This window comes from Trifolium pratense, linkage group LG1, assembly GCF_020283565.1.
Source record: "Trifolium pratense cultivar HEN17-A07 linkage group LG1, ARS_RC_1.1, whole genome shotgun sequence".
Lineage (NCBI taxonomy): Eukaryota > Viridiplantae > Streptophyta > Magnoliopsida > Fabales > Fabaceae > Trifolium > Trifolium pratense.
This window is the reverse complement of record NC_060059.1, coordinates 3,115,170-3,140,371: the sequence shown is the minus strand read 5'-3', so window position 1 is coordinate 3,140,371 and position 25,202 is coordinate 3,115,170. Positions and strand designations below refer to the sequence as shown.

The window sequence follows — 25,202 nt, the reverse complement described above, 5'->3', positions numbered from 1 at the left end:
TTGTTGCTGGAAGTTTTCTCTCCCGACCCCCCTCATTTCTTTTATACCCCCCGAAAATCCCATTTTGCCCTTTGCGGTATAAAAAAATTTTGTCAAGAGACTTCGGTTTTTACGAACCGCAGGCCATGGACTTCGGTTTATATAAACCACTCGCTGAATTACTTCGGTTAATGTTAACCGAAGTGTTTCTATATATAAATACTCTGCTGTCAGTTCTTATTATTCACAAAACGAGAATTTGAAAAGCTTACGGAAAGAAGATCAACTTTTGACGCATTTGAGGCTTGAAATCGAGATTGAAGCATCATCTAATGGATTCAACACGCACCAAAGCACAAAACTCAGGTAACCACCGATTTAAATTCGTTTTTTCTTGCTATCATAGACTCTGTTCTCGCAAGGTTTCTGACAGTATTCCTTCGGGGAATATAAACCGAAGTCAGGTTATGTGACCTTCGGTTTATACGAACCGAAATGTTGATCATCTTTGTTAGGCTTAGGCTTGGCTTGACTTGACTTTATATTGACTTATAAACTGTACTTCATATTGACTTGGCTTTATTTTGGCTTCATATTGACTTCATAGTGTCCTATGTGTTTAATTAGTGTTGTAATAGGATTGTAAATATTATGTGTGGTTGATTGATTGTTTTTTCATTTGCGTATGCTGTAGTTACGGAAGGCGAAATTAACGAAGTTGTCGAAGTTAGGCGACCTGTTGTGCTTGGCCTTTTTGCAACGGGCATTGTTCCAGCTGGTCAACCAAGAAGTCCTCCTAATGTGCCGCAGCCGATAGAAATTGACACATCGTCTCATTTTGCGACTGATAGGGAAGAGAACGACAGAGATGAGTTGATCAAATGGGCTCGAAGCGTGTCGCAAAGTTTAAGGTTCGCAATTATAGTTAGGCGATCCGATTCGGGCGAGAAGAGAAAGGCTCAATTGGTGTTAGAGTGTGAACGTAGTGGGAAGTATGTTCCAGCCAAGAAGAAGTTGAAATCCGATACCTCCGGAACAAGAAAATGCGAATGTCCTTTCCGACTCCGTGGGTATTACAACAAGGCAACAAAACTATGGCGTTTGACTGTTGTCAACGGTATGCATAACCACGAGTTGGACAAAGGGCTTGAAGGGCATCTCGTGGCGGGGCGTTTGAAACCACAAGAGAAGGATTTTATGGACGAGATGACAAGGAATGCGGTGGCTCCAAAAAACATATTGTCCACATTAAAGGAGAGAGATCCGGAAAACAAGACCTCTGCAAAGCAAGTGTACAACGCTCGTCATAGGTACAGAGTTAAAATGAGGGCGTCCATGACTGAGATGCAACACTTATGCAAGAAGCTTGATGATAACAAGTACTACTACAAGTATCGGACGGTTGTTGAAAATGGAGTAGAACATCTTCAAGATATATTCTTTGCACATCCGAGGTCCATAACTTTATTCAACTCTTTTCATACTGTGCTGATGATGGACTCCACATACAAAACCAGCAAGTACAAAATGCCGCTGTTTGAGATAGTCGGATTCACTTCGACCGAGAAGACATTCAACGTTGCTTTTGCCTGGCTCAGTAACGAAAAGGAAGACAACTTTATATGGGCTCTGCAACAACTACGTTGTTTGTTAAGGCGTGAGACAAATTTGCCGAAGGTTATCTTGACGGATCGAGATTTAGCTTTGATGAATGCTATTCCGGCTGTGTTTCCAGAAGCGGCGGCGTTGGTTTGTCGGTTCCATGTTAAGAAGAATGTGAGGAGCAAGGCAGTCGAGCTGGTCAAGGTGAGGGATGGGGAAAAGGTCAAGGCGGCGGACATGAGGGAAAGAGTCTGTTTGGCGTTCGAGGATGTGTTAGATTCGTCTACTGAGGCCGAGTATACTGAAAATGTTATGGCTTTTAGGAAGTTATGTGAGAGGTGGCCAAAATTTGTTCGATACGTTGAAGAGACAATTTTGGACACCGACAAAGAGAAGCTCGTGAGTGCATGGGTGGACAAGCATATGCACATGGGCAACCATACGACAAATAGAGCCGAAAGCGCACACGGTGTTTTGAAAAGTTACTTGACCGACGGTCTCGGTGATTTGGTGAAGGGTTGGGAATCGATCCACAGAATGTTAGGCAATCAATTCACCCAAGTGCAAACTGAATTTGGCCAGAACATGTCTGTGTATGGACACACATACCGGAAGAAAACACTTTACTCGACTTTGATGTTTAAAATCTCTAGACGTGCAATGAGATACATCCACACTGAATCAAAAAGAGTCGAGTTTACTGGTATGGATAGCATGAAGTGTGGTTGTCTGATGAGGACTAACTACGGGCTGCCATGTGCGTGTTTGATTGCCAAGAAACTGCACCACAATAGGCCTATTAGACTCGATGAGGTTTACAAACATTGGAAGATAATTTGTTTCCAAGATGAAGAAGTTGGTGGTGACGTCGAGGACGATTATGCGTGCACGGCAGAGTGGCAAGCAATTCAGGTGCGTGTTTATTAAAGGCATAATACACTTATTTTACGATTTTACGATCATTATGCGTTGGTTTTTAATTTTTAATGGCATATTTTTTTTTGTTTGTTTTAGGAACGATTGAGGACAGCTGATGTAAGCATGAAAAATGAGATCCGAGATCAACTCCGCAAGATTGCGTATCCTACAACCACCGATGTGGAGCCTCCGAACACAAATGTAAAATCAAAAGGGGCTAAAAAGAAAAAGGTGGTCCGTGGAACAAGATCCACCAGCAGAGATAAGTCTCGATGGGAGCATGTTGAAGAATATTTCACGGAGACACAAGCGTCGCAATCGTCAAAGCCGTCTCCGTCAATTCCATCCCACTCAAGGCCATCATCATCACAACCTACCGCATCAAACCCTATGCCTACGGTGTCTGAAGCTCCGCTCACTGTGTCCAACCCATTGCCACTAACCTCATCATCTCAAATTTTTGGAATTAACCACATGCCAAAATTCATGCATCCCTTCATTGAAGATATCATCAACGTGGACGGCGACGGCTATTGTGGTTACCGTGCCGTTGCATTGGCTCAGAGAGGCAACGAAGATGATTTTGAACTGATACGGTGCAACATGAGCAGGGAGTTGCGATTGAATAAGGATATGTATGTTGCTATATTTGGTTGCGAGGAGCGTTACCAATATATCTGTGATGCACTACTCCCACCCCCGAGGACGAGACAACGTACTAGTATTAGGAATAGTGTTGCACCGATGGATAAATGGTTCACGTTGCCGGATATGGGACATATCGTGGCCACCATATTGGATAGAGTAGTTGTTCAGCTCTCCATACTTCAAAACGGCCCTTGTGAAACTTTTTTCCCATTGCGTTCCATTCCGTCACCAAACCCGTCTTCAAGGGTTATTTGCCTTGGCGCGTTACCGGATCACTATGTTTTGGTAAAGCTTAAAGTTGGGTGTCCGATACCCAAATCAAACAAGTCGTGGAAGCAATATTGTGCTAAACAAAGTTTGGGTTGGGAAGATTCATTCATAGCTGCGCAACATAGGTTCGAGGAGATGATGAGCACCGAGAACGTTGTCCCCATCCAAATAGTTGGTGCAGGCAGTAGAGAAACTCCATTGGTGATTGACTGATCATTTGGCCTATTTTAATGTATTTTACGTTGTTATATATTTTGATGTAAAGAACATCCATTTTGTAATGATATGAATCGAGATGTAATGACATCCATTTTGTAATGAAATATATTGAAGTGATTTGGTGTTGTGTAATTGTTTGTGTCAATATAATGATATTGGTTGAAGTAATCTTGATGTTGTGTAATTGTATGAATAATTTTTCCAATATGAATGTGTCTGGATGAACAGCATTAACAGTGGATTTCGCGTGGATGTCATTCCATGGAAGGTCGTGAGTTACAATATCATTGGTTGTCATGAAAATATATTTCGGTAACTAAGTACCGGAATTTACCCAGATTTCGGTAAATATCTGCCGAACCAGCCTATTTCCAGTGAACAACCGAAATTTTCGGTAGATTGGTACCGAAGTATGCTGTTCTTTCGGCAAATAGTTACCGAACGAAAATTTCGGTAAACATATGCCGAACCGTACAAATTCCAGTGAACCACTGAAATTTTCGGTAGATAGGTACCGAAATAAGGGGGTATGACAGTCAACTTCGGTGAATATTAACCGAACTCATAAACTTCGGGGAATGCGAACCGAAATGTGTTTAAATTTACAACTGTTTACTGGGGGTATAAAAGAAAATTGGGGGGTAGAAAAGATGTAAGCATATGCCTGAAAACTTGTTAAAAATCATATAAATAACTTAATCGATACGAACCCGTCAAATAATTTATATTTGAGATTACACCGACACTTTTTGTGGTTGAGATTGGACCGACAATTTTTATTTTTATTTAATTTTTTTTTTTGTGGTCAAGATTACACCGACGAAATTATGTGGCCGTAATTAGATTGAATGTAGTATAAAACCGCCGTATGTGTATAGTTGTGAAAAACACGTTTGAACAATTTCACAAAATGAGTGCTTCAAATCGGTCTGTTAATAACAATAGGGCGACATCTCATGCATTTTCAGTTAAGTTTCGCGGTAACAACGAGTTGTTCTGCGTTGACCTGTCGAACAATTTGACGACTATTCAAGCTCTTAAACGCCAGATCGAAGTCATGTATCGCTTCAAATACGGCAGACAAATCAAAATAGAAAAAATTGCGTATTACGAATCGACAATCGATCTGGCCAGTGATAATGTCGGTGGATATGATGAGCAACCCCGAAAATACGAGTGGAAGGAGTTGAAAAATGATGACGATGTGAACGACATGTTCAATGGGGTAGAAGTTGATCCGAAGTATCCACGTTTGTATGCTACCTTAGTAGTTACAAACTGAAATTTGGTTACTCATGTTGTTGAATTCTCAGTTATGTTGTCGTTGCATTTTCGTTTACGTTATCGCTTATTTTTCAGTTATGTTGATGTGACCTTTTAATTAATGAATGCTTTTATGTTGCACGTTTTTTATGCTCCATCTAAATTTTATAAACGCTCGCCAAACGAATCAACACCCACCTACCGCATTTAAGCCCACCTAACTCCGCTAACTACCAATCCACCTCATTAACGCTCACCTACCGCCATAATGTGCACCAAACCCATCTTTAAATTCACGTGTTTTGTTGAATTCAACACTCGACAGAAAAAAAATAACGGGAAAATGGATGTCTCACTCACACAACGAATGAGATCTACTCTTGCGGCAGTTTACTTCGGCGATGGAAAACCGCATTTGTTTCGAATCAATGACGGTGAAACGTTCGAAGGTCTGAAACAGCAGCTGTACCAACTGAATCGCACCGTCAACAACCCGAACGACAATAGAACGGTATCAAATCTCCTGTATCGAAAGCCATCAATTGGTTCTGACGGACGCGTTGCTTTCACTCGTATGGCTGTTGAAAACAACGATGATGTTGAAACTATGTTTTCAATCTTCGAGCAGTACTCCTCCACGGGACCTATCGAGCTAGATGCGACACTGACAAGATCAGTTGAAGCCATCCTTGCTTGTCTTGTTGGGCCGGAAGACCCAAATAGGCAAACTAAGTGATGCGACCGTGTTGTTATCGTTTTGTTTTTTAATTTGCCTAAGTGTGTTTTCCTTTTCATCTTTGTTGTGATTTTTAGTTTGCCTAAGTGTGTTTCATTTTCTTGAAGTTATAATTAATACTATTTCGGTAAAAGCATACCAAAGTTTTCCCAGATTTCGGTATTTAGGTACCGGAATTTTGACTCGGTCACTGGAAATATGTAATTTCGGCACAACTTTACCGAACTAGTAATTTCGGTAACTGCAACCCGAATATTACCCAGATTTCGGTAATATCCTCCCGAATTTTTGTCTGGCTCACTGTTTTAGTATGTTTCGGCAAAGTTTTACCGAAATATATCTTTTCCCAACAAATGACTTTAAACTATGTATCACCCGTGGGATCATATCCACGCGAAATCACCTGTTCGGATATAATCGTATTTCAAATGAAATTCATACATTCCAATCCAAATCCAATAAAAAAACAAATTAAATGGAAACCGCATTCAATATAAATCCATGTTCATACATCCCAAGCAAAACGAAATTATACGGACAAGTTGTTCCATTGTACACGGCAGGATTTAAAAAAAAATAAAACATAGCGAAAACAAAAAATAAAAAACTACAAGCTGCTTGTTCCGGCATCTTCCGTTGTTGTCTTCTTCTTCTTCTTCCTCTTCTTTGTTCCTTCACCCGAGTCTCTTTTCCTCTTCCGTCGCACCAAATATGCATCTACAGGCTCCAAATCAGTGTAGGCTTTTTCAATAACCACCAAAGCATCGGCCAAATTGAGTTGACCATCGAGCGCTTTCCTCAAATCCGCTCGAACCTTCTTAGTCACTTCAGACACGTCGCATTCACCACTCACGTTGTCCTCATCAAGGTTAGCATGTGTTGGTGGATCCGCTTCAACCGGTGGCAATATCTTCGGATGAGAAACACGGTATAACCATGGAATGTATCCGGGTACGGTATCAAATGCACGCACAACTTTTGGTCCTCGCATCTCCTCTGTCACATAGTTGGCAGTCAGGTAGGAAGCAAATGCATCAGCAATCGTAAACCGATTCATACCAGCCTTTGCAGATACATCAGGGTGCCTAGGGATAGACTGGACATGTCCAAATTGTCGGAGGACACGTTCTGGCAAGTGTGGATTGATAATAGCACTTCCACACATAATCCAACCAGTGTACCAACTGATATCTTGAAAGGGTCTGGTTTGCCGGTGCTCCTCATATGGGCAAAACACCACTTCATCCATGCGCATTGTATCCAATGCGGACCTATGCTGCCCTGGAAATTTTGGTCCTTTTAAAGGCAAAAATCTTGCCGCATAGGGATTGTCGTGGGTGTATCTCTCATCAACAAAACGTCCACCAAAAGTTTTGAAATGCGCCATAATCCAGGCCTATTGAAAACACATGATATGGGTAAGCAAAATATTTAATTATAACAACCGACATTCAGTTAAAAGGCAAAACGCATTTTGAGTTTGTATGTATACCTGAAATAGACAGTTATAACCACCATGATTTCCACATCTCGGGCGGCTTGCAGCATCCAAGTAGTTGTACAGATATGCCAGCCCAGAAGCACCCCAATTCCACGTGTTAACTAAACTGAGGTCTCGCAAGTAGGTAAGAAAAATGACGTCCACGTACTGCATACTTTTGTTGGTGAAAATGGTTGCACCGATCAAGTAGAGCAAATAGCATCTAATGGTGCATTCCCTGAGGAATTCCACATCTTCAGCAGGCTTCTTTAACCTTTCAGCTTTCAAGGCATCCTTCAAATTATCGAGATACAAATCCTTCAACGCCTTAAACCCTATATGTGCTCCTTTCATTTTTTGAAACTCTTTCTTGCACTTACTAATAGGGAAGTTCAGATACTCTACGCACATCTCTTCACCATCTTCCTTTGTACATGACGTTCCGTTGTGGTCGAGCATTTTTCCGGTAATCGGAATATGAAGCAATGAGGACACGTCGTCCAAGGTTATAGTCATCTCACCAATAGGAAGATGGAAAGTTCCGGTCTCAGGATGCCATCGCTCTGCAAATGCCGTCAACAGACCCCAATCGGTGTGATTGTAATTTGTCCGCCGCAGAGTTTCGAGTCCGGACGCATTAACGACATTCCAAAACCACGAGTACTCTTTCGGACATATCTTGAAATTGTTGATTTTTTTCCCGTTGTTCATTACCCTCAAATACCGGGATTGGAGCTGCAAAACATTACACTTCATTACACTTCATAACAATCGACATCGAAAATAAATAGTGTTATATGAATCGTAACTTACCTCTCCTTTCCACAACGGTACAGCAACATGTTTTCCAAATCCCGGCAACAAAGACAAGTCAGACGGACCACCATCATAACATGTAACTGGTGGTGGTTTTACTCGTGGTGGGTTCCTTCCTTGTGTTACTCGCGTAACCTTTTTCCGTGGTTTTTTAGGTTCTGGTGGTGGTTGTTCAGCCTCCTCTTCCTCCTCCATTTCCTCTTCCGCTTCCTCATCAACTTCTTCTTCCCCATCATCATCCCCCTCTTCATCCGCTTCCTCCGCTTCCTCATCCACTCCTTCCTCCCCTTCCTCCCCTTCCTCTTCCCCTTCTTCAGAAATATTTTCTTCCACGTCTTCATTCTCATCTTGCGATTCTGCATCCTCCGGTCGAGGCTCATCCATCGTGGTTGAAACTGCTTTCCCTTTAGCTCGACTTGGAATTTTATCTACATTGACCGCAGCCTGTCTACGTGCAGAGCTATGTGCTTTGCTTGCACCGCCACGTCTTGTTCGGCCAACTTTGTCGTCCGTCATGATTCCTACAAGAAAACAGTCACCATAAGTATCTACGAAATCAATATTCATCGGTTACTCATTCAAACAATTTTTATACATAAATCAATACTCATACAAGCATTTTGTCAAACACTTGGTGCACATAAACAAGAATACAAATCCAATTCATATGCCCTAAAATAAATTACCCTATACAAGTCCAATCATATACCCTAAATTAAAATACAACCCCAAATTTAGTGGAATCAAAACAATAATCACGAGCATTAACAAATCAAAATAAAAAAATAAAAAAAAAAGCAAGAAAATGAGAGAGTTGAGTTTGAAAACTTACTTGTAGAGATGAGCTTGGTGATTATCAGGGAGAAATTGAATGTTTAGAAGAGAGAAATTGTCGTTCTACTGGTGAAACCTTAAATTTGCGATTGAAACCTCCAAAATCGCCCTAGCCTCTGTTGCAAACCGTTTTGGCGCAAATGGTGAACGTTTAAAGTTTTTCCTAATATATTAGTTAATTTCGGTACATGCGAACCGAACTATAGCGTTTTCGGCGTTTGTGTACCGAATATCACCCAGATTTCGGTAATTAGTCCCCGGAATTTTCATTGGTTCACTGGACAGGACGTATTCGGCATAAATATACCGAAAGTTATTTCGGTTACAAGGTACCGAAATTTACCCAGATATCGGTACGTGGATACCGAAATTTTGTTTCGTTCACTGGAATATGATCTAATCGGCATAAATTTACCGAAATGTATATTCGGTTATCAGGTACCGAAATTTTACCATATATCGGTATCTGGATACCGAAATTTTCTTCGGTTCACTGGAATCAGGTTTATTCGGCATACATCTACCGAAATGTATATTCGGTTACCATATACCGAAATATACCCAGATATCGGTAACTGGATACCGAAATGAATTGCATAATTATCTTTTTTTTTTTTTGGGTCTTGCACGTTTATGTAACATCATAAACTATCATAACATAGCTGAGTATTAGACACATCACGTTAACGGAAATTTAAAAAAGGTAACGGGTAATTAAACGTAGTCAAATACACCAAATTGTTTGAATCAGACTACATCCAAATTCGACAAATTCAAATAATAATATTACATTAAACAACAACTGAGTTACAATATTAGCTAAGCCTACTCTCGAGTGTTGTACCGTCTCCCTCTACCCCGCTTAAGTCGCCGACACGTCAAAACAGGGTTAAGCAAATTCAAAATCCTCCGCAAAGTACCATGAACAGGAGTTCCTTCCACCGCCTCACCTTCGCGAAGTGACCTCTCCACCTCATCCCTAACACCACGGCATACCTGAAGCATGTTAGGGTCATTCCTTGCTTCCGCGGCCTCTATCAACACCTCTAAGTTAGGTGGCCTTGGTGGTGACGCCGGAGCTTGTACGGGTCGCATAACTGGATGCGACACTTTGTAAAACCATGTCATGTATCCAGGTTCATGGTCCCATGCGCTAACCACAGCCTGACCCCTCATCTCTTCAGCAATCATCCTCAAATCCAACTCCTCCATAAAAACACGATCAATCTCACATAGGCTCATCCCCGGAGTCGCAGACAAATCCGGTTTTCTAGGAATGCCTTGGACATGTTTAAATTGTCTAAGCACGCGTTCAGGCAAATGCTTTGCTTTCAAATTACCGCATCTCAACCATCCAGAAAACCAGCATGAATTTATCAAAGGACGGACGTGTCGGTGATCATCATATGGACTGAATACGCAGTCGTACGTCTAAATATTATCCAAACTGTTTCTATAGCTACTTGGTTCCCTATGTCCAGCTCCGGGAACAAACTTTGCATTTCGAGGCATGACCTCAGAATAGATAGGATCCTGCGCCCACACGCTAAGTCCCGGAAAATGAGAAATTATCCAGCCCTGAAAGCATGACAAACAAGTTTCATTATATTGACGGACATTACATATCATACATGTTGAATAATTTTCGTAAGCGCACGCTTGTGTTACCTGAAGCAAAGACATGTACCCAGCCATCTGATTCACTGTCACCAAACACGCATCATCCAGATAATGTTGCAAATGAACCAGAGCAGCAGCACCCCAATTCCATTCACGGACAGCCGACAAATCCTGAAAATACTGCAGGTATACTACGTCCACGTAGTAACTGCTTTTGTTGCTAAATATGGTACAACAGACCAAAAATAGCAAGAAAGCCCGTATGGACCTGTCCCTATACAGCTTAATCTCATGCGCCGACTTACCTTCAGCAACAGCTTTATCAGCTAATCCGTGGTTAACACTATAGATATCCTCCACGTCAGAATGCTTCAGATGGAGCCCGTTCATTTTGGCAAAATGACCCATAACAACATTCCGATCAACTCCTAGAAATGAATTAACCATGTCAGCCGCTTCATCCCTTGACATTTTGCCATGGTTCAGAAACTTTCCCTCGATCGGAATATGCAACAGACACTGGACATCGTCCAATGTGATGGCCAGCTCACCCAATGGAATGTGGAATGAACTCGTCTCCGTATGCCATCTTTCAACAAATGCCCAGAGGAGCCCGTAGTCAAGCACGCTAAAATTAGTCCGGGTAAGCGGCTCCAAACCCGATGCTTCAACCACATCCCAAAACCATCTGTCCGTGCGGCGGGACGGTTTTTGTATATTAATAACTTTTTTTCCGCTGGCGATGCAACGTAAATTTACCGCTAAAATCTGAAAAATTCAAATAACACAAAAAATTATCGAGCTAACGTAATCACAACATTTTTAATAAAATAATCGTCGTATTTTAAATTGGTTTACCTCTTTGTCATTTGGGTCTGCATACCATATCGGAATAGCCATATGCTTATCGTACTCCGTTAACAAGGACAAATCCGTCGGTCCTCCTCCAAAACCTACTTCATCATCATTACGTGAACACTTTGGTGGTTTTCGGCGTACTGGTTTGCGCCGTTGTTGTCGAGGTGGTTGTTGCGGTGGGTCTTGCGGTTCATCTTGCGGTGAGTGTTGCGGTGAGACTTGTGGTGAGACTTGTGGTGATCCAAGATCATCATAATCAAAACACGCATTTAAAAATTGGTCGGCATCAAATTCATCTTGCACCACCAATGATTGTCCTAGACGTGTCCGTCCACGTGTATGCGACCCACCCGCCTCGGCATCATGTGTACCTTGCCCCGGAGTTGGTCCTTTGCGACGACCTCGTTTGGACGGATGATTTGCAGCAAGCTCTCTACGAGCGGAAGCATGTGCATTGATTGCCTTTCCATGCCTACCCCTAGGTAGATTTTCTTCCATATCTATACATAGATAAATAAATTCACAGTCAATACAATACTTATAATTCAATCGAACACATGATTCTTGCAACAATGGAAACATAATTCAAATGGAAACATGCATTCATATTCACTCGTACATTTTGACAAACACTTAGAGTACACTATAACTCAATTAGCTACATATTCACATTTAACTCAATTAGCAACATTCATTCATGCTAGTATGTAACCAATCTAACAACTAACCAATAATCAACGATTCAAACAACATAATCAACAATTTAACTCAATAATCAGATATTGAAATTTTGGAATTTTTATACGGAAGAACAAAAAATGAATTTGAAATGTCATGGTGATGAGGAATGCATAGAATGACAAATAAAGGAAAGAAACTTACTTGATGAAATGTGATTTGAAGTTGGATGTTGAAGTTGGCCGCAAATGTGTAGAAGAAAGGAAGAGAGGAGTTTTGTGGTTTGTTTTTCAAAATAAAACGAACTTACTGAAATTGTTCATATGTAAGACAACTTTGGTTAATATCAACCGAATCAACCCTTCGGTTAATATCCACCGAAGCAACCCTACATTCGGTTCGTGGATACCGAACGATGTCAACACCACGTTCGGTTCGCAGTTACCGAAATGTTTCAAGATGTCAAAAGACTTCGGTTTTTATAAACCGCAGTACCCCCCAAGGGTAAAAACGGAAATTCAGGGGGTATAAAAGAAATGAGGGGGGTCGGGAGAGAAATGCTGTCCACTTAGTTGCTTCTTGGAGGCCCAAATCAAGTTCTAAATGATAAACTGCTTGTATTTTATTTCTTTTGCTCCTCTAAGTTTATACTTTTCATTTTAATTTGTGTGAAATTATCTAAAGAAACACACATTGTGAACAGAGGGAGTAGCAGTTTTTTTTTTTTTTTTTATAAGCGAGTAGCAGTTAATTTTGATATGATTCATTTGTTGAATCTCCTAGCATTTTGTTGTGTGAAGAACAAAATGGCATTGAAAATGAAGGTAAAAAGATTTGTATCAATAGTTTGGACTAAAGTGACAATTTGTGTGGTACATTAGGAGAATTTGGTTATAGCTTTTTTAAACTATTTTCTATTTTGAAAAATCTAATGCAGAAAAAAGAACATTGCTAAGCAGATGAATTATACTCCTTTATTACAGTCAACTCTCTAAAACTAAAGTTTCAATTTTCATTTTGACCATCATATGGATGTGGAGAGAGTGACGTTTTCAGAAATGATGAAAACGTGACTTTTTGCATTTTCAAAAATACTGATTTTGTATCTAATAAAGTTCACAATGACACATCCCCATGAGCTTATTTCAGTTGATAGGGACATCGCACTATATGTGCAGGAGCCCGGATTCGAACCCAAGACACTTCACTTATTCATCTTTAAGGTGGATTTTCTAGCCATTAGGCGACCAAAAAAGAAAGAAAAAAAAAGCAGTTCACAATGACACAGCCAAACAAACATTTTAAGAAATAAAATACAGGAAATGGCAAAATCTTCCAAACAAATAAATTTAAATGTAAGAAAGATTTTCAACTCAAGATATATATAACAAGGATTAATCATGCCAATATAAAGTCTCCCAACACTAGGGACGTAAAGAGCAAAATCTGCTAATTTCCTTTGATTTTTACTAATCCCGACTCGATTTTACCAGGAAAAACTCTCTTTCTAGCTTACTTTATTCAAACTCATTTGCTAGAATTAGGAAAAATAAGAACAAAAAAATATACTTAAAATTCACTGTCAGTGAGAAATGCTAAATAAATAGATAAAACAAAACAACCAAAGACCAAAAGCCACACGGGACACCTAAACTTCTAGTAGGTGTAGCCCTTGACGAACATTCCTTTCTTGGCTTCTTCATTTTCGCCTTCAGCGGAGTATCTTCCGAGCTGAGCCAAGGAATTGGCTTTGGCGCGGACCAAAAGAGACTTTTGAGCTGCTTCTACATTCTCAGGGCGACCTTGCCATGTCTTAAGAACAGTGTTCTGAAGGGCTCGTGCATATGAGAATGACACGTGCCATGGGTTGGGACTTTGGTTCATAGCATTAAGATTTAGTGTTGCTTCAACTTCTGATTGTCCACCGGACAAAAACTGAGAATACAAACATAACATAGTTTAGTTTCGGTGGTTCTCAGTTTCAAATTATTATGATAATGTAAATGCAATCTTGAAATGAAACTAATTTGGATATGCATGATACATCCAAATCCAAATTAGCTACAATCAAGAACACAACAGCATACATGCAATTGGTGATATAGATGTTTAAAGATTCTGAATTCGGGCAATCCCAAAAACAGTTTTTACATAAAACAAAATGCTGTGATATATGTACACACGTGATTGGTTGTAATATATTGACAGTGTGAAATTTTTGCACTGACAGTGTATCACAATTAAACTCATCGATTAATGTAAATAGGAAACAAACGGTGAAGTGCGATAATTGTACCATGATTCCGGGCACCGCAGGAGGAACTCTTCTTTTAAGCAGGTTTAATGTAAAATTGGCAATGGTTTCTGGGGAAGCCTTTTGCTTGTGCTCAGCACCAGGTGTAACCATGCTAGGCTTGAGCAAAATTCCCTCAAAAAGGACATTGTTTTGTGCCAAATAGAAGAAGACTTCTGACCATACCTTTTCGGCAACTTCCAGTGTCCTCTCAATTGGGTGGTCCCCATCAAGAAGAATTTCAGGCTCAACTATTGGAACAAGACCGTTGTCCTGCAATGGAACACAAATAGCATAAAAAAAATGAACCATCTTTACCTACTAGGCTATATTGTTTATATCAAAAAAGTTTAACCTAATAATGTTACAAAGCTAGAGGATGAGTGCATTGCACAAAACACCATGCCTGAGATAAACACCGTTCATATAACAGACATCAAGTATCAAGATTCAAAAATAAAAGATTCATTACATTGCAAATATTATATAATTACTATCAACCAACACCAAATTTCACAACCTAAGTGCTTAGATTTCTACTTTCAGTGTCACTGGACCAAATTAAACCCACAGCTAAATGAAAGAATACCCTTTTAAGACTGTACCAAAGAATAAACCGTGACAGTACATCCGCTATTCTAATGACGAGCTCATTCAACAAACAAACGAACATTCATTGAATGGGGGAATACCTGAGAGATAGCAGCATATCGTGCAAGTCCCCAAGCTGCTTCCTTAACAGCTAAGGCAGAAGGACCAGATGGAATGCTGACAACTGTACGCCTGTATATTTCAAAAGCAAACAACCATTTAAACTTAATTTCAATGCATCCTATCAACAACAAAGTTTCATTAAGAAGAAACAAATAATAGCTTACCACTTGGCAAATCGGGCACCTTGCTTGTAGTATTCAGCAGATCTGGAAGCCAATCCATCCAACCCTTGGCACCAAGATTCATTGTTTGACCCTGGTAGAGGAACCAAACCCTACAAAGAAAAAAAGGGATAAATATATAATTTCCCAGCTTGTTGTGATCAATCAATCATCGAGACCAACTCACAATCTTAGAACCTATTTGAATTGACTTATCTGAGCTTGTCTATTGACATAAACACTTGTGAGACTATTTGAGAAAGCTTATGGAAATAATTTATGACAAGTACATAAGCTGTTTTCAGCTTATTTCCATAAACTCTTCAAGATAGCTTATGAAAACAGTTTATTGCATATATGAAAACAGTTTGACATTATATTATCTTTTGATAGGTGTTTATACTACAAGCGCTTAATTACGTTGATCATCCAAACATGCCGTTATTCCTATATTACTCACAACAACAAACAACATACCTTATCAACTTTGATGCCAGGTACAATCTTCTCCTCGCGGAGAACATCCACAAACTTCTTCCCATCATTTGTTGACTGATAAAGTGTTTCCTCAAAAAGAATTGCACCAGAAATATATTCACCAAGACCGGGTGTTGTCAACAGAAGTTGCCTGTAAGCCTGGCGATTAACCTCAGTATTGTCCAATCCAATCGATGCCAAACGCTTCCCACAAGTTGCATTTGATTCATCAATTGCAAGAATTCCACGACCGCGAGATGCAACAGATTTCTATTCAACCAATCAACAAACAAACAAAAAAACCAAAGTAAATCAACAACATAATATAACAACAGACAACACCTCAAAAAATCTTCCAAACCAAAATCTAAAACATTCTACAGTGCTAGTAAAAAAGTGAAACTAATAAGCAAAATTGGTGATAAAAAATTGAATACGAAGATCAATAGGCAAAATCAAAGTCAACGAAATACGAAGAGAGTGAGTGACCCAACAGCAAAGATTAAAACTTTATAGCATGAATTTAAAAGTAGTGAAAGAGGGTCAGAAATAAATGTGATCTAAATAACAAAGAGAATAGAGAAAGATACTAACAGCGGTTTGAACAAGTTCATCGGAGTAAGAGGCGCGGATCCGAAGAGAGACACCGCGAGGGGCGGTGGAGATAGAGGAAGAAGAAGATCCACGGCGAGAAGAGAAAGGGTTGTTTGCGATCCATTGGGAAGAGAGAGAATTGAGTTTTACACAAGCCATGGATGAAGAATGAAGAAGAAGAACAACGACAAGAGAATAATGAAACTGGTTTGTACGATGTTGATGTTTTTCTTCTTCTCTCGTGTGTGTGTTGTGTTGTGTTGTGTTGTGTTATTATTGAAAAAGAGAGGGTTTTGTTTTGTTTTGTTTCTTCGTTAACTCCGTCTAAACGGTAGGTGGTAAACAAAGATAACTCAAGCGGCAATACCAAACTTCACCAACCCAATTTTTATTTTTACTTTTCAAGGATTGATTAACTGCAATTTATAGTGTGATTAGTATCAAAGTTTTGTGATTATAAGTGATAAGTTTTAGGGGTGTTTGTTTCGAGGTTTATTATTTTATCTTTTAAGTTGATGGTACTATAGGATAAGTCGAGTTTGTTACTTGAATAGCTAAATTTGTAGGAGTTTGTATTTATTTTGGATAATTAGATCATTTTATGGTGATAATCTCGAGTAGAAATATGTGTTTCGTTATTCTGTTGTTGAGATAATCTTAGATGATTTTGGACTTGAATTGTTTTTTTTTCCTACTAAAATAAAAATATTCATTTATTTAAATTGGTAGATAGGTATAAATTCAAGGTAATGTTAAACAGTGCATCTGATGTACTTATTAAGCATACCAAAAACAAAAATAAAACATAAAGTTAATGTTGAATCAAACAACTTTTTAGCTTGATGTATTGCATGCACGAGTTTCAAGACAAAATTTATGTGCATTGTTTAACATTTTCCTAAATTCAATGCCACTATTGTACAAAAATAAAAACAAAAAAAATAATCTTGAACTTTTTTTTGTAGAGAAATTAATCTTGAACTTCAACTTACTATTGGGTGATTTTACTCATTTTTTAAGTGGGCTTTCTTGTTTCTTGTTCGATAATCCATGAAATATCGAAAACTTCTCAATCCACCACAATATTTCTTCCCTATTTCCCAAAAAATTCGGAAACGTTTTTCGAATTTTTTATAGTGTAAATTTTACACTAAAAAACTCTTCGGAACATATATTCCGATTTTTTTTGCGAGCTAGGGAGGTAGATAAGAAATATTGTGGTGGATTGAGAAGTTTTCTAAAATAACTGAGTTGGACTTTTTAGACTCGTATCAATACAATAGTTGAGCACAATTTCACATTCACTCATTCACCCCCCTTTCTCTGGGAACTATGAACTAAGTGGTTGACATTGACACCAAAAAAAATAAAAAAAATAGAGTTTTTTTTTGTATCTCTTTATCTAATCTATAAGTATAGAAGTATAGATAAATTTGTTAATAAAAGTTTTTTGATATTAAAAAAAATAAAGGGTATTGTTGGTATTGTGAAAAGTCAACACCAAAACTCATGTATTCTCTTTATTTATTTATTTTTGAAGACTCATGTATTATCTTTATATATAGTATAAATATAGATATAGAAAGTATAAATATACTATAGATCACAATTATCTATTACTAATATATTAAAATCGATTACCACCAATTTCACTAAAAACACAATTTAGAAATATGATAATATGCTTAAAAATAGGAACAAAACAGAATCATCTATACATAAAAATAGGAAGAAAAAAAAAATAAAAAATAATAGAATCAAATTTACTATAAATTACACTAAAATATTCATAATAAATTTTTTAGTTTTTGATAAAAATATACACGAGACCATTATTTATCACTGAAATATAAAAAATTGAATAAATAAATAATTAACACAATAATTCAACTTATATTTTAACAATATTATATAACAAACTTTTAAATATTTAATTAAAAAATTTGGTGTAAAAAAAAATTATTTATTAAAAAATTATACATTTAAAAAAACAAACCTTATTATTCCACGTTCGTCTTCCCAATGGCTATAGTTATGAGCAGCAGAGACATGAGTTAAATTAAACCCTACGATACGATACAACACAACACACATCATCATAATCAATCATGTATCATCATCAAAATGGTTCTTTGGAGCGCAGAGCTCAAGCATCAAATGGAGACATTGCTACTAACAACGTTGTTACTGTTATTTCCAATTCAAATCCAATAACAACAAGACTTCTTGGAAGCCCTAGAAGTGATCACATGCCTGATAACTATGAAGATCTTCCTTTGGATTTCAACCCTCTTGTCTTCACTTCTCTTGAGAGACATCTTCCTCCTCATGTTATTAATCTCTCTAAAGATGTTAAAGCTCACTACATGTCTAACATTCTTCTCCGTTATTTGCCTCACTCTGAACGCACTCGGGTCAGTTTTTTTTTTAGTCTTTCTTCAGATATGCATGCCCACAAGGGTTTTTGAGTTTCAATGCCTTTTATTTTCACTTTTTTTGAATAAAAATTTGATTTTTATGTTGTCCTTAATCATTATGGTTAGTGGGTTATGTTATAGACTTATAGTTATCTCTACAAGTTTCTTGATTTTAAGAGAATTTAGGGGAAGATTGGAAATTAGGTTACAATTTAGACTCTTATAATTTTTTTTGTTGGTAAAGTATAGTGACTAGAAATTCCACCAAGTGAGCTGTCCAAACCCTGAAGTTGCATATAAAATGCGATGTCCCTCTCTTATAGTAATTTTTAGTGCTCAGTAGATGCATATACTGCCTGGTCTTTTTTCTTTCTTAAACAACCCAGATGTTAATTGTTAGTTTGTTAGTTTGAAAAATTTTGATTTTTATGTTGTCCTTAATCATTATGGTTAGTGGGTTATGTTGTAGTTTATATCTGCTAGTTTCCTGATTTTTAGAGAATTTAGGGTAAAATTGGAAATTAGGTTACAATCTGGATTCTCTTATCATGTTTATTGCTGAGTAGATGCCTTTACTGGCTGGTCTTTTTTTCTTTATGAAACTGACCTGATGTTAGTTGTTAGTTTGTTAGATGAGTGATGCTATTTAGTGCAAAGGGTTTTATCCCGAATGCTTTACGAATAGCTATTCATCCAATCAGATAGGGAGTTTGGTAGAAATTGCTGAAGCTGCATTGTATAGTAATGTTACACATTTAAATAACCCACTTTCGCAATGGCGTCGTGATATTAATTTTGTGATATTCAGCATTTGCCTTGTTAGACTAATAATATATTGGGTCATGTTACCACGTGCCGTTAAGAATCTCAAAAATAGCAAATATTTATTACATAAGTCAATATTTACACTTTTGAGAAATTGAATATACACTTTACAAGATAAAATTTCCATTTTTGATTCCTTAACATTTGCCATACGGGCATTTTCCTAATATATTTTCTCCTTCGCACAGGATTGAACCCAATACCTCAAACTCCTTTTAACCCTTAGCCTATACTGTTTGTGATGTCTGTTTATTGTTTAACCGGTTGGTCTTTTGTTAAGACATAGTATCAAATCATTTATGTTGTTAAACTTGTCTTCTTAGTTCATATACTAATGTCAATCTTGTCTTTAGAGCTTGTTTGGATTGACTTATTTCAGCTTATCTATTGGGATATGTACTAGTGATATTGTTTGGAAGAGCTAATGACATTTTTTTTTTGCCGGAAAAAATAGCTAATGACATGTCTATATGTTGTTTTCAACTTATTTTCACAAGCTCTAACAGTTAGTTTTTGAAAACCTATGTTGTTAATCCCAAATAGCGGCGCACAGCGCCAAACCCTAAAATTAAAATGCTATAGCAGGATGGCTGCTATTATGAAGACTTAAAAACAATGTACAAAGTAAACATAAATTCCAACGAGATGCACAAATACTCAAAATGCAAAAATACACAAAATTAATGGGACAAACCAATATGATCTTGTTCATCACTTGATTCAAACTCTTGTTCTTCCACCTCCAACTCCTCATCTCCATTAGGCACAACTTCAGTGAGCCTAGATTGCTATAGTAGTATAGCGGATAATGGGATTTCCACAATTTGTGGCTGCTACAACCGCCATTTCTGAAGGCGGCTCGCGGGGAAATGGCGTCCTGCCAAACCCTAACACTGCTATGCTATTCAGCTATAGTGCGCGATTGATAACATAGATGAAAACAGCTTAAAGGTTACATAAGCGGATATCATAGAATAAGTGCTTAACTAAGTTCTTTATTCCAAGCAGGACCTTAATTTGTATGCCTTTTGTTGTATAAAAGTACTTGTTTGTGTATTTTTCTAAACACGATACATCTGGTAATCACATTAATGGATTTTACCTGGAAACATAATGTTTATTTGCATGAGTCTATAAGTCTGAATTTGCTGCCTGCAACTGTTGCTGGGAACGTAATATTGTTTTTTGTCGTGACGGCATGGCTAGGTTGCATTTCCTAGAGCCACATGTGAAGTTCTTTTTCACTTTTCAAGTTATTCATTCTCTACATGTCTTGCAAACTGCCAAGAATTAAGGCATGTTTAAGAGCAAGTTTGTTACTCGAGAATGTGTGGGATGGGTGTTATTTAGAAGTGTCAAATTTAAGCTTTGTTGCGATCACTTATTTGCTCAAAGTTAGATGAAAACCAATGTTCAATCACCCTAAGATATAAAGCTCATCCTAGACTGTAGGAAATCATGAATAGTGAGTAGTGATTATGTTTTTTTATAAAATCAATTATCATGTAAATGAAAATAAAATAGCAGATTTGACATGTATGTGAGTGTGTGTAACAGCATATGTTAGTTTATTAATGTAATAAAAAGATCACTTGTTAAAGCTATATAGGCGATGACAACTGACGAATTTGCCTAACATCTGTTGTTTTGTGATTGTGAGTTTTTCTCCTAGCATGACAGTAAGGGTGGGGTTTGTCTTATCTTTTCTATTATTTTTTCTTTAGCTCGGTTTTTTTGTTCACTTTCTGAGGTTTTGGTTGTTCTATGTTGGATTGAACAGATGCAAAAGCAAAAGGAATACAGGCAAAAGATCATATTAAATTACCCTGTAAGTTTTCTATTGAATGTCAAATAAGTTTGTCCATTTGTAAACAGAAACTTCTGTTAGTTTCTTGGTATGATTCTTTTGGAAATCACGGGATAAACATGGTTTTGTTTTGAAGGGGGCATATTTCGTTAGTTGATTGTATATGAAAATCGGGAATTAGCAGAGTTTTATGACCTGAGAACAATCGTCTTGTCCCCTTTCTGCACTTAGCATTTATGTACAAATCACGGCCTATCTTACCAATTACTCACATAGTCACATTTGTTTTGTAGCCGCTACATAAGGAGATATATACCATGCATAGTGAAAACTTTTTTACACCCTCATTTCTCAGAGCTATGAAAGCAAATACAGCAGCGAGTTTTAGAAGTATTATGGCTGAACCCTCCAGAGGAATTTATACGTTTGAAATGCTTCAACCACATTTTTGTGAAATGTTGGTATCTGAGGTATCCCATTCCTTTTCTTTCCTTTTCATGCATATATCATTACATATGTTCTATATTAGTATTTGTGTTTTCTTATCAGGTTTTGATTGCTTAGGTAGATCATTTTGAAAGATGGGTCCATGAGACCAAATTCAGAATCATGCGACCTAATACAATGAATCAATATGGTGCTGTTCTTGATGATTTTGGCCTGGAAAACATGCTTGATAAATTGATGAATGATTTCATACGCCCTTTAGCTGGAGGTAATTTTTTATTTTTCTTAAGGAGGATGATTGAGAATATAGGACTCAAATAAAGAAACAATACTAACTTTCGCAATTTGATTTTTTGTAGTTTTCTTTTCTGAAATTGGTGGATCCACATTGGACTCTCATCATGGTTTTGTTGTTGAATATGGAACTAATAGGGATGTGGACCTTGGTAGGTTTTTCAAACTTCTGTCATAGTTATGCGACTTGTTATTGGTTGGAACCTGTATCAAAATTTTGAACTTGAATAGAGCTTAATGTTTTGAACATATCCAGTATATATCTACCTATGGATTTATTTTTACATCAATTTTTTTTCACCATTCTCTTTATTCTATTTACATTCAACTGTTATCTTGTATATTTCAATTGTTTTGTTTTGACTAAAAGAAAAGGATAAGCCAATAAGCGTGCATTGAAATTTTGATTGCCTGAAATACAGAGATATTGTTCAGTCATTTAATTTCTTTTTAGTAATCTAGTAGGATATTTTTATCTTCACCCCTGAGGATTTCTTTGGAATTGGAGGTCGGAAGGGAGGGTTAACTTTTCATTTCACATAAATATTTGCTGATTTAAGAGTTTTTCAGAAGGAATGGACTAAAATTATAGATTATCATGAAACCTTCCAATCATTCCTTATTGATTTTAATATATAGCTCCCTTCTTAAAATATTGAAAAGTTTACCCTATTCCAGTGTTGACAAACATCGGCCATTGCAGTGGCAGATTTTTTGCAACTGCCACAACCAATTTGTAAAGGATGGCAGCACCAGCATTTTATGGTGGATACTGGATATGGCAGCTCAAATAGCGAATTTTTAGTTTTCCGCAATAGATAACACTTCCCTATTCCCTCTCAAACTCTCAGTCTAAGTTATTTTAGTTCACTTATACTACATTATGGTGTCTTTGATTTTTTTTTAACTTCACTCCAACTTTCATGATTCTGTGATTATTTTGGTCTATCTGCTGCTAAATATGAATGTGTCTATCATAGGAATCAAATCCTCAAAGCCCCTAAAGCCTTTCGGATCTATACCTAAAGGCCTAAAAATAGTTCTTTTACTAAATTACCCTAATCAAGTATTGGTCTATTCGTACCATAAATGCAAAGTGGAAGATATTGACTTGGGAGTGATGCAAGTAGTCTTAGAGGATTTAATTGGGGTGTGTTAGTTAAAGGTGAGAGGAGAAGAAGGTTTGTTATATAAACAACCAGGGTGAGAGGGATAGGATATTCTGAAATATTAACTGAACTGTCAAGGGGCTGGAGACTCATTTATGAGCTTGGAGCTTCTGCTCTAAATTTTCCTTTTCTTTGATATGCAATATGGTATGAAATACAATTCCTGATAGCAGTTGCTGCCAGTCTATGCTCTTTCCGTTCAAAGAAAGATTGATTTTGTATGCCTTTCTCGTGCCCTAATGAATCGTAATAATTGGATCTCATGGATTTTATTCTACAATAAATCTGTTTCCTTCTTGTTTGCTTTACCTTTTTTTGCTACCTATTTCCTGTTTACCTCTAAACCCTTTAGCTTGATATGCTTTTGTTGGAATCTAAAAAGAATTCTTTTTACAGGGTTCCATGTGGATGATGCGGAAGTCACGTTAAATATTTGCTTGGGAACACAATTTTCTGGTGGCGAACTGTTCTTCCGAGGTGTTCGATGTGATGAACATGTGAATACCGAGACCCAGACAGGGGTATGTCTGCTATCTTTTTGTTAGAGGAAAAATATCTTTGGGCTCATTTGTATACATTATAGCAAACTAGAGATGATATTAAGAAAACATAAACATAGGTGATAAATATCTGAATTTCATGTGGACATTGTTTTTTTTCTAACTCCAAACATATCGTTGTAGGAGATATTCGATTATTCCCATGTTCCAGGACATGCAGTCCTTCATTCTGGTCGCCACCGTCATGGTGCTAGACCTACAATATCCGGAAATCGTATCAATTTAATTCTCTGGTGTAGAAGGTATTTACATAATTTTTCTCATACGTGTTGTAAATATAATGAATGGTGTTTTATTTTTATTTTTTATATTGGGCCTGAAATGAATGCGAGTCTCAACCTAAATGATCACTTATAATGAATGTTGATAATCACCTAAATGATCTCAACCTAAATGAATGAGTCTCAACGCTGATAATTATGGTCATCAATGTTCATGTAGTTCGGCGTTTAGAGAGATCAAGAAATATCAGAGAGAATTTCCTAACTGGTGTGGAGAATGCAGACGCAAGAAGAAGGAGAGAGAGCGTGTATCAATCGCTGCTACCAAAGAGGTAATGAATATATATATTTTTTTATATTATATAAATAGGGAAGAGGGAAGATTATTATTATTTATTTGAAGGGAGAGAGAGAGCCACAATACCACTATGCGGCACTAACACAAACGCGGGACCTGACACGTCGGCACCGGTAATAGTTTGAAAAAATAGAACTAATTGAATGTAATCATACGCGTCGCTTCGCTGATTTCTACGCGTACACATGTTGGACACCGGACACACCTTCAATTTGAACTTCAATCTGTAGTGTTAGTGCTGCATAGATAGACCATACATTCAACAATGAGGATTTGAATTCTAACCTTTTACAGTATATTACAAAGCTAGGCAGTTGTCACTGTGTTTGCGCTAACACTTACCGGATTTTTGAGATGAAAATATGGAACGATCAAGGTTGGTGTTAATGTTGTCATGTTCACTTTGCAGGAATTACTAAAGAGGGAACTTAAATCAGCCTCGTGAACTTGCGGCAGCACATGCAAATCTTACTTGGTACTGTATAGTTGACTTGATTCATGAGTGTCAACTTGAGATGTTGAAACTCCCCCTTGTCTTTGTGCCTTTTTCATGTTCTTAGATTCAGGACTATTCTTATTTCTTAGTGTAATGATATGTTATTTCAGTTTGTATGTTTTTTATATCCAAAGGGGGTTGAGCCATCCAAAAAGTAACTAAAAAGCTCCAGGAAAAGAACACACATGAAGCATCTCGAGTTAGATACATCTAACTCGAGACAAGCAAAACCATGTGCCAATGATTGGCTTCGCGCAACACATGACTCTGAATAATTCTTCCCTTAGTGGTAGATATGGTGGATAGGAGTTCCTTCAGGGACATCCGATAAAATTGGAAAAATATGGTGGATAGGAGAAGAATTATAGAAATTATCATTTTAATGTTTAAAATTTATCAAATGATAAATACGTAGCTCACTTTAGAGGAGATAAAAGTATTTTTTATT

The 25,202-nt window shown here is 37.5% G+C and overlaps 5 protein-coding genes across 5 annotated transcripts; 3 read left to right on the top strand and 2 right to left on the bottom strand.

Moving 5' to 3' along the window:
• Positions 1–7: 7 nt before the first annotated feature.
• Positions 8–3,905, top strand: LOC123903208 (PKS-NRPS hybrid synthetase cheA-like). Its single transcript, XM_045953136.1, has 3 exons — positions 8–345; positions 674–2,493; positions 2,596–3,905. The coding sequence occupies exons 1-3, from the start codon at positions 312–314 to the stop codon at positions 3,628–3,630; spliced, it is 2,889 nt and encodes a 962-aa protein (XP_045809092.1). The 5' UTR covers positions 8–311; the 3' UTR covers positions 3,631–3,905.
• A 1,337-nt stretch (positions 3,906–5,242) lies between these two features.
• Positions 5,243–5,635, top strand: LOC123911407. The gene has a single exon (XM_045962814.1). It carries the CDS (start codon positions 5,243–5,245, stop codon positions 5,633–5,635), a length of 393 nt encoding a protein of 130 aa, XP_045818770.1.
• Positions 5,636–5,971: 336 nt separating this feature from the next.
• Positions 5,972–12,258, bottom strand: LOC123911397. Its single transcript, XM_045962803.1, has 8 exons — positions 12,126–12,258; positions 11,244–11,743; positions 10,434–11,153; positions 10,214–10,343; positions 9,686–10,093; positions 7,929–8,452; positions 7,128–7,850; positions 5,972–7,031 (listed from the first exon to the last, which is right to left on the bottom strand). Exons 2-8 carry the CDS (start codon positions 11,739–11,741, stop codon positions 6,243–6,245), a joined length of 3,792 nt encoding a protein of 1,263 aa, XP_045818759.1. The 5' UTR covers positions 11,742–11,743; positions 12,126–12,258; the 3' UTR covers positions 5,972–6,242.
• Positions 12,259–13,244: 986 nt separating this feature from the next.
• Positions 13,245–16,477, bottom strand: LOC123907587 (fructose-bisphosphate aldolase 3, chloroplastic). Its single transcript, XM_045957908.1, has 6 exons — positions 16,161–16,477; positions 15,567–15,836; positions 15,093–15,202; positions 14,907–14,997; positions 14,218–14,487; positions 13,245–13,856 (listed from the first exon to the last, which is right to left on the bottom strand). The coding sequence occupies exons 1-6, from the start codon at positions 16,317–16,319 to the stop codon at positions 13,578–13,580; spliced, it is 1,179 nt and encodes a 392-aa protein (XP_045813864.1). The 5' UTR covers positions 16,320–16,477; the 3' UTR covers positions 13,245–13,577.
• A 1,694-nt stretch (positions 16,478–18,171) lies between these two features.
• On the top strand, positions 18,172–24,881 carry LOC123907596 (2-oxoglutarate and iron-dependent oxygenase domain-containing protein CP2-like). Its single transcript, XM_045957922.1, has 9 exons — positions 18,172–18,574; positions 21,183–21,230; positions 21,503–21,679; positions 21,774–21,924; positions 22,016–22,102; positions 23,516–23,640; positions 23,803–23,921; positions 24,121–24,232; positions 24,668–24,881. Exons 1-9 carry the CDS (start codon positions 18,269–18,271, stop codon positions 24,701–24,703), a joined length of 1,161 nt encoding a protein of 386 aa, XP_045813878.1. The 5' UTR covers positions 18,172–18,268; the 3' UTR covers positions 24,704–24,881.
• The last annotated feature ends 321 nt before the right edge of the window (positions 24,882–25,202 follow it).

Excerpts from the sequence above, each read along its gene's own strand:
- LOC123903208 (XM_045953136.1), top strand. The coding sequence starts at position 312 with ATGGATTCAACACGCACCAAAGCACAAAACTCAG. Across the intron at positions 346-673 it reads CACCAAAGCACAAAACTCAG|TTACGGAAGGCGAAATTAAC; the intron begins GTAACCACCGAT and ends CGTATGCTGTAG. Across the intron at positions 2,494-2,595 it reads CAGAGTGGCAAGCAATTCAG|GAACGATTGAGGACAGCTGA; the intron begins GTGCGTGTTTAT and ends TGTTTGTTTTAG.
- LOC123911407 (XM_045962814.1), top strand. The coding sequence starts at position 5,243 with ATGGATGTCTCACTCACACAACGAATGAGATCTACTCTTGCGGCAGTT.
- LOC123911397 (XM_045962803.1), bottom strand. The coding sequence starts at position 11,741 with ATGGAAGAAAATCTACCTAGGGGTAGGCATGGAAAGGCAATCAATGCA. Across the intron at positions 8,453-9,685 it reads GGAAGGAACTCCTGTTCATG|GAATCATGACGGACGACAAA; the intron begins GTACTTTGCGGA and ends GTTTTCTTGTAG. Across the intron at positions 7,032-7,127 it reads GTTATAACTGTCTATTTCAG|GCCTGGATTATGGCGCATTT; the intron begins GTATACATACAA and ends TGTTTTCAATAG.
- LOC123907587 (XM_045957908.1), bottom strand. The coding sequence starts at position 16,319 with ATGGCTTGTGTAAAACTCAATTCTCTCTCTTCCCAATGGATCGCAAAC. Across the intron at positions 15,203-15,566 it reads CTGGCATCAAAGTTGATAAG|GGTTTGGTTCCTCTACCAGG; the intron begins GTATGTTGTTTG and ends TTTTCTTTGTAG. Across the intron at positions 13,857-14,217 it reads CTGCGGTGCCCGGAATCATG|TTTTTGTCCGGTGGACAATC; the intron begins GTACAATTATCG and ends TTGTATTCTCAG.
- LOC123907596 (XM_045957922.1), top strand. The coding sequence starts at position 18,269 with ATGTATCATCATCAAAATGGTTCTTTGGAGCGCAGAGCTCAAGCATCA. Across the intron at positions 21,231-21,502 it reads AGATCATATTAAATTACCCT|CCGCTACATAAGGAGATATA; the intron begins GTAAGTTTTCTA and ends TTTGTTTTGTAG. Across the intron at positions 21,925-22,015 it reads CATACGCCCTTTAGCTGGAG|TTTTCTTTTCTGAAATTGGT; the intron begins GTAATTTTTTAT and ends GATTTTTTGTAG.